General features: G+C 47.0%; 1 protein-coding gene across 2 annotated transcripts in view; it reads left to right on the top strand.

Moving 5' to 3' along the window:
* Positions 1 to 15,037, top strand: part of ITK (IL2 inducible T cell kinase) — a 59,346-nt gene extending 44,309 nt beyond the window's left edge. For both annotated transcript variants that reach the window (XM_083181713.1, XM_083181714.1), the window contains exons 12-17: positions 3,711 to 3,882; positions 5,331 to 5,547; positions 5,675 to 5,739; positions 6,821 to 6,939; positions 7,733 to 7,890; positions 12,616 to 15,037. In XM_083181713.1, coding sequence (XP_083037839.1) covers positions 3,711 to 3,882; positions 5,331 to 5,547; positions 5,675 to 5,739; positions 6,821 to 6,939; positions 7,733 to 7,890; positions 12,616 to 12,687 — 803 coding nt within the window. In that variant the 3' untranslated portion in view covers positions 12,688 to 15,037. The remainder of the gene's footprint in view (positions 1 to 3,710; positions 3,883 to 5,330; positions 5,548 to 5,674; positions 5,740 to 6,820; positions 6,940 to 7,732; positions 7,891 to 12,615) is intronic.
* The last annotated feature ends 3,448 nt before the right edge of the window (positions 15,038 to 18,485 follow it).

Genomic DNA, 18,485 nt, shown 5'->3' with positions numbered 1-18,485 from the left:
ATGGTGTGCCATGACCTAAGCAACAAAGTTGAGAGAGGCTCCAACTGTACCTTGTCTGAAGAGCAAAATGTTCAGATCTTATAGTCCTCGTGGATAGTACTCGTGTGGCCAATACCTAAATAGGACAGCTTCCAAAAACTGCCTTATTACCCTCAGCGGTCCCAAAGCCTAGGATGAGGTAATTTTGCTAGACTGGGCAGGCCCCAGAGCAGAAGTACAAACCATCTGCCTGACTGGGTTTGTTCTCACCATGGGGCTTAACAGCAAACCGCATCGGACACATCGATCAACAGAATCTACTCTTCTGTTTTCAAAGGGTACATTCCCAGGCAATTCTTTTTCAACAAGTCTGTCTGTAGACATTGACAGGGCTACTGCTCTCCTCAGGGCCGTTCGCTCCCTCTTCACGGCGGGGGTTGTAATCTCGGTCCCTTTATATCAACAGGGCACCAGGTTCTATTACACCCTGTTCCTGGTAATGGCCTCCTTGCATGTGCAGGATGCATACCTGCATATCGCCATTCATGAGGACCATCACAAATTCCTCAGGTGCACTGTTCAGAGAAATCTCTTCCAGTTCCGAGTTTTGCCTTTTTGGTCACTTCATCACAATTTGTGTGATCACTAGGGAGATGACAGTGATGACAGCCCATTTGCGACTGCAAGGGATTTGAATCCTGACATAACTGGGCGATATTCTCCAATGGTAAACTCTCAGGCCAGTCTCCAGGAACATGTCAATCTTACAGGGATACAGATGGTTCATCAACTGGCGTAAGTCCAGCATGATTCCCTCCCAGCACATGATTCTCCTGGGTACCCTTCTGGATACCTCGTCGCAACAGGTTTTCCTCCCCAGGACAAGAGAGAGAGTCTGTTCAGGACTTAGTGCGGACGTTCCTATATCTTAGGACAGTCTCAATTCACCTTGCATGCGCCTTCCCTCCATTCAGAGGTATTTCACCAGTTGGTGGTGCGGTGGGTTTGGCCTCAGATCGACCTGTTGGCCTCACGGCAAAACCACAAGGTTCTTTGTTACGAGCACCCACAAGAGACCCGGTGCATTTCTAATAGGCGCACTGGTGGTTCCGTGGTGTATCTCTTTCCTCCGATTGCCCTGTTTCAGAGAAGATTCAGGTGGAAAGGGTAATAGTCATTCTGGTTGCACCCAACTGGCCAAAGCGAGCGTGGTTCACAGATCTCAAGGATCTCTCCAGTACACCCCCGTGGCGTCTACCTCTACGGCCAGACTTACTCACGCAAGGCCCCTGTCTTCATCCAGACCTTCCCCGTCTAAATTTGATGGCATGGCGGTTGAGCGGCCGGTCTTAAAGGCTAGAGTATTTCAGACCAAGTTATTCATACTATGATTTCTGCTCGTAAACCGTCTACAGTTAGAGTTTACCACAGGGTGTGGCGGACTTATTTTGCCCGGTGTTTAACGCGTTATTTGCCTCCTAGGCAATATTCTTTGTCGAGGTTATTGACTTTTTTACAAGAGGGACTGGATACAGGATTGCGTCTGGCATCCTTAAAGGTCCAGGTATCCGCCTTTTCTGTTTTATTTCATAAGAGGATTGCTCAGTCTTCTGTGGTTAAGACTTTCCTGCAGGGTGTTTTACACTTGCAGCCTCCTTATGTTTCCCCAGTTCACCCTTGGGATATGATAATTGTTCTCAAGGCTTTACAGAATGCTCTGTATGAGCCTTTGGCGGAGGCCACTTTGCATTGGTTGACGTGGAAGACTGTTTTTCTCCTGGCCATCGCTTCGGCTCGGAGGGTTTCGGACCTAGGTGTTTTATCAGTTAAGACACCTTTTCTAGTTATCCACGAAGACCGGGCAGTACTCCGTACTCGTTTGGACTATCTTCCTAAAAGTGGTATCCAGTTTCCACTTGAACCAGGAGATTGTTGTCCCGGCTTTTTTTTGCCTTCTAATTCTTCTTCCGAGGATTCGGATTTAGTTACTTTAGATGTTGTGCGTGCATTACGCCTTTATGTTCGGAGAACCAAGGCTCTCCGAAAAACGTATTCTTTTTTTTATTCTTTATGATGGGCGTAAGAGAGGCTGGCCAGCCTCTGATCCATCTTGCAATGGACTGTTTATAACGGCCATTCGTCAAGCCTATCTTTCTCGTGTAAGCCAGTTCCGGTCTCCGTTAGAGCCCATTCTACTCAGCTCGGTAGTATTGTCCTGGGCGGCGGGCCGGGGTGCTTCTGCTGTGCAGATTTGCAGAGCAGCTACCTGGTTTTCTGTACATACGTTTATCTGTTTTTACAGGTTTGATTCCTTCGCCACTGCTGATGCAGCATTTGGCAGAGGAGTCCTCAGTGCAGTTAGGGAGCGTTCCCACCCTTGAGGGACTGCTTTAGGACGTCCCATGGTACCAGTGGTCCACCATAGGCTGAAGGAAAAAACAGGAATTTTGGTCTTACCTGTTAATTCTGTTTTTCTGAAGCCATGGTGGATCACTGGGCGCCCACCCTTCGCTCTTATCTACTGTGTTTGAGTGTCTCTCTGTCTTGTTTCTTCAAGACTCTGGTGTTGGGGTGTATGTGTGTGTGGGTCGGCTTCGCCTTTTCCTGTTCCTTGGGCTTTGGTAGTAAGTAAACTGATTAGCCTGGGGCAGGGCAGGGTATTAAGGAGGCCAGCCCAGCTGCACTCTCAGAAGTTTAACTCCTTGGTGCCCGGTCTGGAGGACCTAGAATATCCCATGGTACCAGTGATCCACCATGGCTTCAGAAAAACAGAATTAACAGGTAAGACCAAAATTCCTGTTTTCTCTACGTGCTTCCCCAAACTTATCTTCATCACTCTCACTCACTCTCTCTCTCTCTTTCTCTTTCTTTACATCCTTCCACTTCTTTTTAACCCCAAACCCTCTATATCAGCACCACTCCCAAGCATCCTAATGGGCATAGATTTCCTTGTTACTAAGTCTAAAGTGATATTGAGTTTGTGTGGCAACTGATTGAAAGGTTTTCCCTTGTGTGTAAACCATGGCCAGGTCCTTGTATAGATGAGATCAAAATAATTAAAATGCAATAATAGTGCTAACTCTAATGACCTGACTCCCGGCTTTGGGAGGGGGAGACACCACCACTTACCCGGCTTTGGTGACTCAGTGCCAGGCTGCCTGTGGCCACTTACGCCCACCGCCACACACGCTGAAGCTGCTCAGTCCTGGGTGAAAGTGACCAGCAACCATAGCAACACTTTAATACAGCCACGGCCATATTGACTGTGGGAAGCCAGGAGTTGGTGGCTGCGGTCGCAGGCACTAACCGCTGTGATAGCACGGTCCGCGGCCCAGCCGGGGGAAGAAATCAGTACCGACCAATCGAAAAATGGCCATGTTTCCCAGCGGGCCAATCCGCCCCTGGGTTTGGCTGTAGGGCTACACTGCCAGTGTTGCCGAGGCAGGAACGCCGGAACAGGAGATCCTGTGTACAGCTGCAGAGGCTGTAATTGATACCACTGCCACCATTGCCAGCACTGCTAGCGTGGTTATTGGCAACATGAAAGTCACAGAGGTAGGGACGCCAGGAAGAAATCAGTACCGACCAATCGAAAAATGGCCATGTTTCCCAGCGGGCCAATCTGCCCCTGGGTTTGGCTGTAGGGCTACACTGCTACTTAGGTTCTTCATATAAGGTTTCACAACTACAATTACAGTTACCCCAAAACTATGCATTTGTTCTCTCTTCAGGAAAATGGGAAATTGACCCAACACATTTGACATTCATTCAAGAGATTGGCAGTGGCCAGTTTGGGGTGGTGAAGCTGGCATCTTGGCAAGGGACAAAAAAAGTTGCAGTAAAGATGATCCGGGAAGGAATGATGTCACAGGAAGACTTTGTGGAGGAAGCCCAGGTGTTAATGTAAGGATGATTTTGGTAATATTTAGGACAGCCTTCGCATGCTTGACCACAAGTAATTGCTACCTACCACCTGCTTTAAATTCCTATAGATAGAACCCTAATTAAGTTTTGGTATCTGAATATTAATTGTGACATTCTTTCATATCATTAGAGTCATATATTCAGTCCATTTAATGGTGGAGAGATGACATAGGAGGGCCTATCCAAACCAATGTGGTATTTCTGACTCCTGACGTCTTTTGAGGAAATGTTCTAAATTATAAATAGGGGAGCACAGTGGGCTTGACATGATGCAGCCTTTTGAGGGAGGAGAAGGAGTGGTGACAGTATTCCACAATATGTTGCATGACGTACACTTATCTGTATGTGCTGAGGCTAGTGGCTGTGTCTTCTGATGAAGCTTCCCTTGGCCCCAGCAGTGTGGTTACTTAGGTGGCCGATGGCCATTACTCCAATGCAGCAATGGATCACAAAAGTCAGCAGGAGGCGTCTTCTTACACAAGATAACTCCTGCAACAATTGCATATTTTTGCACAGAAGCTGCATCCAAAGACTCCTCTTCAGATGTCTCTGTAGATGCGATTGAAATGCAAGGCCTGATTAACGAATAGGCTAATTAGGCTGAGACCTGGAGCGCTGGGTACTGGGGAGGGGCGGGCCCAGAACAATAGATTGTATTGGGATGGGAGTGCTTCCTGGTGCTGCTGGAGTTGGGTCCGAGCAATCTCCCAAGGGAACTGTGGGAGCAGCAGTGCCTGCTGGGATAGCCAGTGTTGCTGAGGTAGGAACGCTGGAACAGGAGATCCTGTGTACAGCTGCCGAGGCTGTAATTGATACCACTGCCACCATTGCCAGCACTGCTAGCGTGGTAATTGGCAACATGAAGGTCACAGCGGTAGGGACACCAGGAAGAGGCAGCACAGTAATTGATGCCACTGACGCCGATAAGACCCGATCCTCTTAAAGATTTTACGCTGAATATGAGCTGAAAAAATTGGTGGTGGAGAAAGGGGGTGCCTGGACCCTTTAATCAGGCCCTGTTGAAATATGAAAGACCCCGCATTGTCTGTACTTGCACATGTGCAGTAGGAAAACAGCAACATCTAAAGCAGGGGTGGCCAAACCTGTCCTCAAGATCTACCAACAGTTCATGTTTTCCAGGCAACTTGTGGATCTATAGTAGGAATGATGCAGCAGGTTTGAAAACTGTTAGCAAGGATTACAGCGGTGCACCAGCTAGGTGATTTGTAAAACGTGGACAGTTGGCAGATCTGGAGGACCAGTTTGGCCACCCCAGATCTATAGTATGCTCCACTGACACCTGTACATTCAACTCTGCATCAGCCCTGAATAAGAAATGGAGAGTGTTGTTCTTCCCCCTGAGTTACTGGATGTATTCTTTTCTTTTTGTTCCATTGTATCATATTTGCTCTTGTTCTGTCTATTAGGAAGATGTCCCACCCCAAACTGGTACAACTACTGGGAGTTTATACCCAACAAATGCCCATCTTCCTTGTGTTTGAGTACATGGAGCATGGCAGCCTGATTGACTACCTACGCAGGAACCGCGGGATGTTGCCTCGGAGCATAGCTATGGGCATGTGTCAGGATGTCTGCGAGGGGATGCAATACCTGGAGGCCTCTAATTTCATTCACCGAGATCTGGTATGTAACACTTTTCAATGACACAAACCTCTACATTTACCCCGGATTATCACATACCTTGTAACTGGTCTACAACTGTATTGAGTTTTATAGTTCCACTAGAATGTCACATTCTCTGGTCCAACAGGCTGCTCGCAACTGTCTGGTCGGAGAGTCTTTGGTGATTAAAGTATCCGATTTTGGTATGACCAGGTAAGCAGATGTGTAAATTGTATCTAAAACCTTTGTTTTTAGACTGCTTAGTTTCAAATAAATAGGTTGTCATTTTTTTTCATAATAACACTTTAAAGTTGTTTAGTTGATTATTACTCCCATCTTAGAGGGGTTAATTTACTAAGATGGGAGTTCTATTTAAGATGAGATGTTGCCCATAGCAACCAATCAGAAACTACTGCTTATTTATTAAGCACCTTCTAGAAGATAATAGATATAATGTGATTAGTTGCCCATAGCAACATCCCATCTTAAATACAACTACCCTCTCGGTAAATAAACCCCAGATTGCACCAAGTGGTGTTTCTGGAAGTATAATCTCCACTTTGTACCTGGCTCAGATCCAGGGCCGGGTCTACCAGTAGGCAGCTGTAGGCAGATGCCTAGGGTGCCAGGATCTGGGGGGGGGAGGGGTGCCACTGCTGCTGATCGCAACGTGATTTATGGTGAGTGGGCATGTGGGGGTGGAACCCAATCGTTTCATGGGCGTGCTCGCAAAAACAGTGGACACGCCCAACAAAATGCTGGGAGTGTCCATGAAAATGAAGGCGTGTTTATGCCTGCTGGGGGAGGGCGGATGATTTTTCTTCTAGCTAGCCGTAATGGAGTACACATCCATTCGCATTCTCAGGGACAGGGTCGGAGAGACTTGTTCACACAGTGGCTGAATCCTAATGTTCCTGATTCTGGTTTGGAAGTAAAGTAAAAAAAGAGCGGTGACATCATCATGCCAGCTCCTGTCCAGCGATAGCAGCCGCATGCTGCATGTAACGTTACATCCAGCTCCTGTCACAGCAGCCACAGCACTCCCCGGGTCAGCCCGCATATCACTGACCCCTGGAGTCCCAAAAACTGGGCTTTGGTCTGTAAATCCAGGCCACTTTCCATGAATGCTAACTCTCTGCACATGTTCCATGTACCCCACTTGCAGTGCACATGGTTTTGGCCAGTTTGTGAACAAATTTGTCCTGCGATCAGGCCTGAATTAAGCCCTAGGTTTAAATAAAAGCCAAAGACGTTCCTATGGTGTAGACCCTTATCCATCCCTGCTTCTTTCCAGGTTTGTTCTTGACGACCAATATACAAGCTCGGCAGGAACTAAATTTCCCATTAAATGGTCCGCTCCAGAGGTCTTTCGTTATGGCCGCTACAGCAGCAAGTCCGATGTATGGGCTTTTGGTATGGACCACCAGCATTGGAAATATTTTTACTGACAATTATATTTAAATAAAAATAACTGACACCTACCGTTATTTCAGACACATTATTATGCTGCATCAAACTTGTTCACAACTTTTTTTCAATTTTAATGTGTGAAACAATTATTTTGTTGCTACTGTCAGTAAGTGTGATGTCACCAACTCTGGGCTACAGCATTATATATGTTATTAACAAACAGGCAGCGGGAATGAACATAGCACCATTTACTTCATCTATAAATTTATGTCTAGTATCTGATTGTGTGTCTCCGAAACACTGCCATCTGTTGGCAGCAAGTGAAACTACATCTCTTTCTCTCTCACACATACACAAACACAGAGACAATTACAAGGTAGCAGACTAGCTTTCGAAGCATTTGCTTTGAGCAGGCTTACTAGTTCAAATGTTTAAAATGTCAAACGATTTGAGTAATGACCTCTAAGTGACAGACTTTGGGGTAGATGTATAAAGCAGTGATAAGGGAGGAGAAGTGAGCCAGAGGCGAGGTGGCCCATGACAACCAATCAGCTGCTCTGTGTAATTTTCTATAATGCAAATTATAGATGTTACTTCAATGCTGATTGGTTGCCATGGGCCACTTCTCCTATGGCTCACTTCTCCTCCCTTATCACTGCTTCATACATCTACCCCTCAAACATGTTACCTTTCATTGTAATATTTCTGCAAGTGGATGTAGAAGAAACAGTGTTGTAATGTAATCTGTTACAGTCGTACATTGCACTTACATGCTATATCTCTGTGTACCTGGCAGGAGTGCTGGTGTGGGAGATATTTAGTGAGGGAAAGACGCCCTTTGAACACCTTAGTAATTCAGATGCTGTGGAAGAAATATCAGCTGGACTGAGGCTCTTAAAACCCAAGCTGGCATCAGAGAAGATCTATAAGCTCATGAACAGCTGCTGGCAGGAGGTAAGGATCATCTATAAAATGTATTTACAATTCACAGGGCAGTTTTATGTTAGGAAACTGGAGTGCAATCAGTGGCAAACGCAGGATTTTTAGGGGGGAGTTTCCGAATGTAATCCAAAATCTCCCACTCTGCAGCCCATTGGAGTAAGTACAGGAGTCTGGGGGAGTGGTAACAGCACTGAAAATTGGTCTTTTTTGTATACACTGGATAATGTATGGAATACAGTATGAATATTTTACAGTACATATGGTCTATAGTATAGGCTGATTTAAATAAAAAAAATTTGTCAGGAAATGTTTAACAATATCATAAATAAACAGAATAGAACCAGTACTGCACTTTCTAAGCTCACAATCTCCCACTTCATGGTGAGGCTCCTGTCTCTTCCTCCTGGCAGCTACTCTCTTGTCCAGTGCGGTGTGAGGGCTCAGATCCACACATACATAAATGTGGTAGAAGTGGTACACTAGGCATGTGCAGCAGCTCTGCTCTGTCCCTTACACTGCATGGTGTAGTGACAGCTTTATTGATCATATTATACAGTATACACCAGTGCTATTGTTGTCATAATTTAAGGCACTTGCCAAGAGGAGAGAGGTTTCCAGGTAACCAGAAGCGTTTGCCTATGGCAATACCAGGGCCAGTACTTAAGGTTAATATTGACTTAAGCACCTTGAGCACGTGTGTCCTAAGCTAATTGGAAACCCACTATAGGTAGATGGCAAAGTCTAAGGCCAGTATTCAATGTTAAAGTATGCTATGTGCAGCAAATCCTGTTTAGGATTCGCTGCACATTCGCCAGCCCTCCCTCTCACCCTATTCAGTGCCGCAGGGGCTCGCTGCCCCTGAGGGCGATTTACTCCTGGGGCGAATGCCGCAGGGAGACGGGGGGAGGCGACAGGCAGGGAGATGGAGGCCTCCCTGCCTGCGCCGGAATGTGGGGGGGGGGGCTCCCGGGGACACAGGCAGCCCCGGGAGAGCTGGTAGGAGACGCTGGTAGGGAGCCGCCGCACTGGTCCTGCTTGTGCATATGTAATAACCAGTGTGAAGTGAATATTTAATGAGGGGCTCCCTGCCCCCTGCTGGCAAATGTGTTAAAAATATATATATATATTCATGTGCTTCAAGCGGGATGCGGTCATTTGGTCGAATGCATTATGGTCGAATGTCATTACATCGAATCCATTAGGTCGAATTGCTAAAAGGTCGACATGATTCTAGGTCGACATGGGAAAAGGTCGAAATGATTCTAGGTCGAAAGGTCATTAGTTCGACAGGTCATTAGGTCGACAAGGTCATTAGTTCGACATTGTCTAGGTCGACATTCACAAAGTCGACATGGGGTTTTTCACTGTTTTTTGAGCCGACATGTGCTGACAGGCGGTATTTCATGCCCTACCATCCACTAGGGCGTGGTGGGAGAATAAAATAGTGTGCCGAGCGTAGCGAGGCACCGTGCCCGACGCATTGCGAGCGCAGCGAGCGATGCGAGGGGATGCAGTGCACTTTAAACTGTGTCCATGTCGACTGTGTTGACATTCAGGTAAAAAAACAGTGAAAAACCCCATGTCGACTTTGTGAATGTCGACCTAGACAATGTCGAACTTATGACCTTGTCGACCTAATGACCTGTCGAACTAATGACCTTTCGACCTAGAATCATTTCGACCTTTTCCCATGTCGACCTAGAATCATTTTAGCAATTCGACCTAATGGATTCGATGTAATGACATTCGACCATAATGCATTCGACCAAACGATCCCAACCCGCTTCAAGCACATGAATAAAAATAGCATGCCCCTTCTCAAAAAAAAAATTACAGATTTTTTTTAACACCCAAAAAAAACCCCTTTTATTTTAAAAGATCACATTCCAGTTCACCTTAAAAAGATGTCGAATGCAAAACAGTGAATCATGACGAAAATCATGCTGAAAGCAGTTCTCCATCCTAGCATTGAATACCATCTCGGCGAATCCCAGTGAAAACCCCATTGAAATACACCAGCGAATTGCAGCGAGCATGAAATGGAGAACTGGCCGGCATAGGGGTGTATTCAATGCCGCGGCGAGCGGCCAGCGAGGGGGTTAAGCTGTTTAACCCCCGCGCCGGCCGCTCGCTCTATTCAATGTTCTGGGGAAATTCTTGCCGTCACAGGACGGCAAGAATTCCCCATAACAGCGAGACCCGGGGCTAATGCAGGAAACTCGCTGTATTTAGCCGCGAGTCTCTGGTTCAGGAGCGAGGGGGAATTGGCGTATGAGGGGGCTGCGTTGAATACTGGCAGGGTGAGTGGTGACAGCGAGCAGGAAACTCTGCTCGCTGTCACCAGTCGCCCACAGCATTGCTTTCGGCGAACAGTGAACATTAAATAGGGGGAATCAGATTTTCAGTGAAAAATATTCACTGCAAGGTGTGAAAACAGCCTGATTCGCCGGAAAAAAACGGTGAATTGGGAGCATTGAACACTGCCCTAATTAGTAAAAAAATAACAAAGTAGCAAAATATGCATAAAATATATTGACACTCGCCCTACATCAGTGCAGCTGAAGCACAGAACACAGTTCTTCGGAGACACAGAATTCAGTATCTGTAATAGTGTTGGAACAACAACTGTGCCAATTCATTTTGCTTTGTGCAATGGTTAAGGTATCATAAAGGTGGCCATACACTGGGGAAGCACATATGATCTCTGGATCTGATTCGATGCGCATGGGGCCACACAATCCGTCGGCTGGATCCCTCGGAATAGGATAAAAACAGGCCAAAACAGACCTGTGAACTACAAGTTCCAGCTGAGACTTTCACAAGATCCCTGCCTAGGGTGACCAGCCAGGGGGTAAATACTTTGGCTGGGGGGGACTTGTATAAAACGTCTCCTCCCAGCTCTAGCATTACCCTGCTGGCTGGTTCTCGAAATATGGGTGGGAACCCCTACTCATTTTGTCCCCCATATTTTGGGAACCAGGACCCTTGAGCCTGGTGCTGGTTTTAAAAAATCCAGGGGACCCCTACATCTTTTGTTCCCTGATTTTATTAAAACTAGGAATAGCTCATTGTACCTGGGGCTTGTTATGGCCATGGGGGGAGAACCCCACGCTGGTTTTCTAAAATTATTATTATTATTTTTTTTACACAGCAGCCTGCACGGGTCTAACTGATCTCGTATTTGTATTTAGCGGCCGCTTAATATGAATCCGGCAGAATACGCCAGCCTACGCCATTGGCCAAATAAGAATATGTCAATATTAGTAAATCTGCCCTATTTACGAATTGTATTTCAGCAAGAATACGGCTGTTTTCAGTCATATTCATTCATATTAAGAATAGGAATACGACTGAGTCGTATTCCTATTCTTAGTAAATTTTTACTAAGATGGATGTTGCTATGGGCAACCAATCAGATTCTATTTATTATCTTCGAGAAGAAGCTAAATAAATAAGAAGTAGATTCTGATTGGTTGCCATCCCATCTTCAATACAACTCCCATGTTAGTATATAAACCCCATATGTGGGTTCGGGTACCAGCTGCTAAAGGCCCCCATACATTAGGCCGACTTGTCCTAGGGACAAGTCGGACCCAATTTACCTGCGAGCCGCCCGGCAGCTCCCCGGGAGGCTCACATACAATTTGGCACTTGATGTGCCATTTTTACCTGGGATAAATCGCATGCGATTTATCCTATGTAAAAAAAAACCCGGGGAGCTGCAGGGCGGTGAGCAGTAGTGGGGGCGGGCAGCGGCAGTAGTGGGGACGGGCAGCGGTGGTGGGGGCGGCCAGCGGCGGTTGTGGGGGCGGCCAGCGGCGGTAGTGGGGGCGGGCGGCGTTTGCGGTGAGCGCAGTGTACTTACACATAGCAGCAGCGGCGGGGACGGGACGCGCAGTGGCGGCTATTATATTTTTAAAATACTTGTCAAATGACCGGCCGCTCTCTGATTGGCTGAGAGCTCTCCGGCCAATCAGAGAGCGGCCGGTCATTTGACAAGTATTTTAAAAATATAATAGCCGCCACTGCGCGTCCCGTCCCCGCCGCTGCTGCTATGTGTAAGTACACTGCGCTCACCGCACACGCCGCCCGTCCCCACCGCCGCTGCCCGCCCCCACCACTGCTGCCGCTGGCCGCCCCCACCACCGCTGCCGCTGGCCGCCCCCACTACTCCCCCGGTGTCTGTATGCATATGCCTGTCAGGTGGCAGGCATATGCATACAGGGAGGTCGGACGTGATCGTATGTACAGACCGTCCGACCTCCCTGATCCGGTCCGATGCGCACGGGACCGCGCATCGGATCGGATCAAATGTCACATACCTACGATTTTGGGCCGATTTCATCCGATTATCGGAAAGTGCCGAAATCGGATGAAATCGTCCCAAAATCGCATAGTGTATGGGGGCCTTAAGAGACCATATCCCCCTCACTATCTCAGGTGATCACACTTCTGGAAACCTCCACAATTTAGTGGACCACTAAAATAACACAATACAAAGAGGCTCCATCTGATATGATACTATTGCATAACTCCCAACATTAGAGCATTGAGAATCACAATGCACATGTAACCCTGCTGCGCGAGTTCTCAAAAGGAGGCATGCAGGCATGCTATTGGTCAGTATGAGGAGGGTAAATATTAAACAGGAAAGTCGGTGATAGTTCGCACTGCTTTTTATATATGTATGTTTTGTTTTATCGTAACTGAAAGCTGTTTCTCTCCATTCTTCAACAGTTGCCAGAAAAGCGTCCGACTTTCTGCTGTTTGATGAAAGAGATCACAGATATAGTTGAATCTGAAATGTGACATGAATGAAGACAATGGACAATTTAAATTAAAAAAAATGAAAGTCTTTCCCCTTCCCTCCCACCTCACTTTCACCTACTAGCACTATGGGCCCCTATTCAGACCTGATCACTGTGCTGCGAATCTTTGCACTCACTCACCATCAAATGATTTTCCCTTCTTATCGGCAAGTAAATCAAGACTTTTCGGCACTGCGATGGCCGTGGGGAGACGGAGGCCACTGCATGCCTGCATTTTCTGGGGCACTCATAGAAAACCCTGGCCTACTGCCCCCAAACAGCCACAGGGTATCAATCTCTCAGCAAACAGCCAGCGGTGGCTATCCATTGCTGGCTGTCTTCACACGGATGGCTCGTACAGTGAGCATGCGCTGTCTTGCGATTTATTGTCAGGGCTGTGAATTCGCAGACTTGCGTTCAGATCTGAATCGGGCCCTATGGGCTCTCTTGCCAATCTAACCTTTGCTACATCTCAAGAATAAGACCCTCTATCATCTTTGAGGCTATAAAGTGGCCCATTTATCATGACATATTTGCACCTGTTTTCATGGGTTAGCCAACAATAGTAAGTATACCCCGTATATATGAAGGAAGGGCCACAGCAGGTATCTATTGGGGATACAATTCTGCCCGATTTACCAATATTCGTAATGTGAAGCATTCCGAATATTCTCCGCCGTAGCTACCACCACATTGCCGACAGGGCAGAGGGTTCCCCCCGTAAGTGGCTGATGTGCAATGTGATCATTGCTACCTGTGCATGCCAGCTCCCTTAGCAACCAGCAGATCATATAGCAGGGAAGCACTAATCACGGAGCCACTGTCCCTGCTTGCATACCTCCCAACTGTCCCGCTTTTCTGGGACGCTCCCGTGTCCCGCCCAGGTCTGGCAGTGTTCCGGGGTGGGGGGGGGGGGCAGCTGGGAGTCCACCCCTGTAACCCTTGAATAGATGCTGTGCGTCTATTCCTGCAGCCTGAGGGGCTGGGGACATAGCCAGCAGCCCACAGCGGTGAAAACTGGGGCGTGGCTTTGAGGAATGGTGTGAGTATAGGCCACGCCGCTTGCAACTAGGCCATGACCCCAAAATTTGGGGCATGCACCTCCGTCGTGCGGAGTTTCCCTCCTCCAAGTCTTCTAAAGTTGGGAGGTATGCCTGCATGTGCTAAATCATACATCCCACCGATGGGATCACACGCTGCAATGCGGTGGTAAAATCACTCACATAACTCAGAGACTGATGCTAATGCAACTGCAAGTGCGGTTTTCTCAGCAACACACCTGCTGATATCAGTATGAGAGACACACACCAAAGCTGACATCATTCATTCACAATTGCATGACTGGACGCGGCAGTAGTAATGTAGGCGCTATGTTTATGTAGAGCTGATAGGTCAGGGATATGCACTGAAAATATGCTCCGAAAATGGCCATGACTTGCTTGCTTTACAATCATTCCCGCTAATACAATGTTAACACCCCCAAACGGCCACTTTGCAGAGGTATCCTTATTGTATGCAGGCATGCAGCGGCACCTTGACACGTGCACAATGCGAACGCAGCACATGCACAGTCTGACATTGGTCGCTCAATTTCGTGGAACATCGGCTTTGCCTACTTCTTTGAATCAGGCCCTTTGTACAGTATTTATCTGCATTTTAAACTATATTGCAAAAACGTGACATTTTATTTGTAATTATGTATAAAGTTTTCTTTGTTTTAAATGAAACAATATAAGCAATCCGTTTGTTTTGTAGAAGAGAAATGGCCTGAGCATAAATAGGACGTGATATATAAATGTGACGCAGTGTACCATTCCTGTGAAAGCTGATGTGACAACACCTATGGGCATGGATTTTGTGGTGATATTGCATCTCTTGCAGTCAGCATGAAATCTAGGCTATATTTTTGGATAGAAAATTATTTGGAACCATCTGTCCAATTAAGCAACATCATTTCTGAAATATGAATTATAGCCAACGAAAATGGATGGATATTACACTTTCTATATGTTTTCTTCTTTTGAAGTACATATACTGTATTTGCATTTTTACTTGTTTAGTTTGTTTAAGTTCATGTTAGTAACTGTCAGAATCGTCGGCTGTTCTGCTTCATACGTACCTGTTTTAAGGTAGAGATCATTTACTGTAGCTTACATTGCAGCCATTTTGTGGGATGGCCAAATATTCTTGAGACTGCAGTTTATAAATCGGCAAGGAACCAGTTGCATGACTGTCTGAGGCTACAAATTAGTTCAGCGCACAAAATGGCTGCCTCTATGGACATGAACGGCTCAGCCTAATTAAACTTTAAACAGGTCAAATCATGTGATAAAGTCATAAAATAAATGGGGTTCAGGAGTTGTCATTATATATAAATGATATGGTTTGCTATTAAAAAATGCCATCTCGTCCTGATTTATTTACAGTATGTGTTACTGGAAGATTTAACATATCCAATATATCTAACAACTATTGTAAATAATAAGGGCTATTCTCTGTCATTGTAGTATGGCCTGATTCATACTTGATTGTTAATTTGCAAAGTTGCAGATGACTTTGAGTATATATACGCCGTCAGTGGCGGCATCTAACTCTGTGTCGGAAGGGATGCCGCCTCCTCCCTCTGCTGCTGCCGCTGCTGCTGGTCCCCGCCGCTGCTGATCCCTGCTGCCACTGCCATCAGTCCCAAACACGGTTGTGCATGCAGTACTGTGCATACGCTGGCACCCAGCTTCTATGGGCTGCTTCGGCAGCAGCCCATAGAAGCTATATACACTGCAGATGGCAGGCATCGGGACCAGCGCATGCACAGTATCGGCCTCAGCACTGTGTATGCGCAGACCCCGGAAGCTATGGGCTGCATCCAAAGCAGCCCATAGAGGCATTCTGAAAAGACGGTTTCCCTACATCTATGTCAAGCATAAATGAATAGTTTTCTTTTTTTCACTCAAGGGGCCAGGACATGGAGCATAGCTCCACCCCTGACACCTGTGAAGCCCCACTGCCATGTTTTGATTGGCCCACAGGCCAATCAGTTAAAGAAAATGGATGTCCGTCGATAGGTAAAAATATTTATGGTCATCCATTGCATAGTATGCTACTAATTAGTGATCAACTCTGAATCAGGCCCAATGTGATATGCAGATTTGCCCATAACCGCTTATCATAGATTTTCCTTCACACCTCAATGGGGTGTCAGGAAAAACCTGCAATATAGGTGATCATGAGGATCTGTAGAAAATGTTGTACCACCAGCACCTTCTGACAAGAGCATGTGGAAGTCCAGAGGCGGAACTACCATTGGTGCAGCAGGTGCATTGCACCAGGGCCCATGAGGATTAAAGGGCCCACGTTTATGTAGAATATTGTGAACTTGTGGAGGAGGGGAGCCCAAATTCTGTTTTTGCACCTGGGCCAAATACTCACAAGTTCCGCCACTGTGGAAGTCCCTGAATAGACTCCCTGCTTCAAAGTTCTTCCCAGTGTCCGACTGTGACCACAACCCAATATTATGTCTTCTGAGATCCAATATTACTAAGCTGTGAAGTTTCTTCCAAAGGCCCAGAACAGCCTCCATGGGTCAAATATCTGCCCTGAGCATTCTGTTGTGAATTCCAACTGGGGCTTTATTCCCTAAACCAGGGATGGGGAACCTTTGGCTTCCAGCTGTTGTTAAACTACACATCCCAGCATGCCCTGCAACCGTTTTTAGCATGGCCAAATAGCGAAACTGTAGCAAGGCATGCCGGGATGTGTAGTTTAACACATCTGGGAGCCAAAGGTTCCTAAACCCTGCCCTAAACCTAGCTTGGATCCAACTGCACCACCTTTCATTGGTTTCAGCCCAATTAGTGCACAGGTGTCCTAATGCATAACCACACAGACAAACAAACAGAGCAACATTACGGGAGCAGAGCACCATCCACGGCTACCGTGTATGAAGATGACATAATTGGGTACTTGTTTCCTAGCACGGCGCCCCCGATTTTGATCGTAGTACATATTATACAAATCGCATGGCATCACATGCAATATAGCGGCATGTGATGCGATGCGATTTTTAATTATACAAGCACCTTAATGGGTGCTTACAATGTTAAATACACCCCCATTGTCAACGCCACCCCCACTATCAATGCCAACCCGAAGCGTGGCGAGTGCAGCGAGCCCGCGTGGGGCGGCGGTACGCATTGTCCGACCTTTTCATACCCCCACTATCCACGTCAGCGTGGAGTTGACTTTAGATAGTGTGGCGAGCCACCGAGCCGAAGCGTGGCGAGCGCAGCAAGCCCTGCGATTGGACAAGCATTACTTTACATGGGTGCTTGTACAATTAAAAATCGCATTGCATCGCAGGATTACTTTACAGGGTGCTTGTACAATTAAAAATCGCATTGCATCACATGACATTTCCTGACATGCGATGCTATGCATGTCAGGAAATGTCATGTGATGCGATGCGATTTTTATTGTACAAGCACTCCTGTTAATTTAACGTGAATATTGCATCGCATACCACTAAATACGGTATGCGATGGGCGCCGTGATAGGAAACAAGTACCCATAATTGTGTGTGAAATGCAAGGCATCAGTGCAAAAGAAGTGGGGGAAGTCAGGGGAAACAGGAAGCACATATATACATATAAAAGCCTAGGGCCAGATGCATCAAGCTTTAAAAGTGATAAAATGGAGAGTGATAAAAAGACAGCCAATCATCTCCTACCTGTTATTTTTCAAACACAGCCTGTAACATGGTAGTTAGGAGCTGATTGGCTGGCTGTTGATTATTCTCCATTTTATCACTTTTTGAAGCTTGATACATCTGGCCCTTAAGGTGGGCATACATCGAGCCGATTTCGGCCGATTGCGATCAATCGGCCCGATAAATCGGACCAAATCGGTTCTTCATGACATGGGGTCGGGTCCGATGCGCGGTCCCGTGCGTATCGGACCCGGCCCCAGGGGTCGGACCGGCGGGACATACGATGTTTAATAAGATCAGTCGGCGCTGGACAGTCAGTCTCTCTCCACTGTCCAGCGCCGTAGCGGTGAGGAGCAGTGGGGGCGGGCGGCTGGGGAGGAAGCAGCGGGGCGCAGCAGCGCGTCACCAGATCAGTGCTGGGGCGGGCGGCGGTGACAGTCAGTCTCCACTGTCTACTATAGCGCTGTAGCTTTAAAATAATGTGTCAAATGACTCTCCAGCATTTGATTGGCTGAGATAGAGCCAATCAACCAATCAGCGGCCGCGGAGGGAGGCCATTGATTGGCTGAGAGTGCTCTATCTCAGCCAATCATTAGCCGGGCAGTCATTTGACATGTTATTTTAAAGTTGTAATTGCCGCGGCTGCATGCCCGGTACAGTGCTAAAGTAGACAGTGGAGACTGACTGTCACCGCCGCCCGCCCCAGCACTGATCTGGTAACGCGCTGCTGCGCCCTGCTGCTTCCTCCCCAGCCGCCCACCCCCACTGCTCCTCACCGCCCTGCAGCTCCCTGTTATTTTTTTTACATGTGATAAATCGCATGCGATTTATCGGTATACGGTCATATGGTCGAACACGGGTAGATCGAACCTACTTTGATCGACACCACTGCACAGACACTCCATTGGTCGACGGTTACTTTACATCGAAACATTTTAGGTCGAATTTAACATAACATCGATATTAACATGATCGCCAAACTAACAACGCCGAACATACCTTATATCGACCAAGCTTACATCGAATTCATCTAGGTCGACTAACGGACGATCAAAATGCATTACATCGAACACACTTACATCGAATCCACCTAGGTC

Source organism: Crinia signifera, chromosome 4, assembly GCF_055691185.1.
Source record: "Crinia signifera chromosome 4, ASM5569118v1, whole genome shotgun sequence".
In the NCBI taxonomy this organism is placed as follows: Eukaryota; Metazoa; Chordata; class Amphibia; order Anura; family Myobatrachidae; genus Crinia; species Crinia signifera.
The sequence above is the reverse complement of the archived record's forward strand: the minus strand, read 5'-3'. Positions and strand labels throughout refer to the sequence as shown.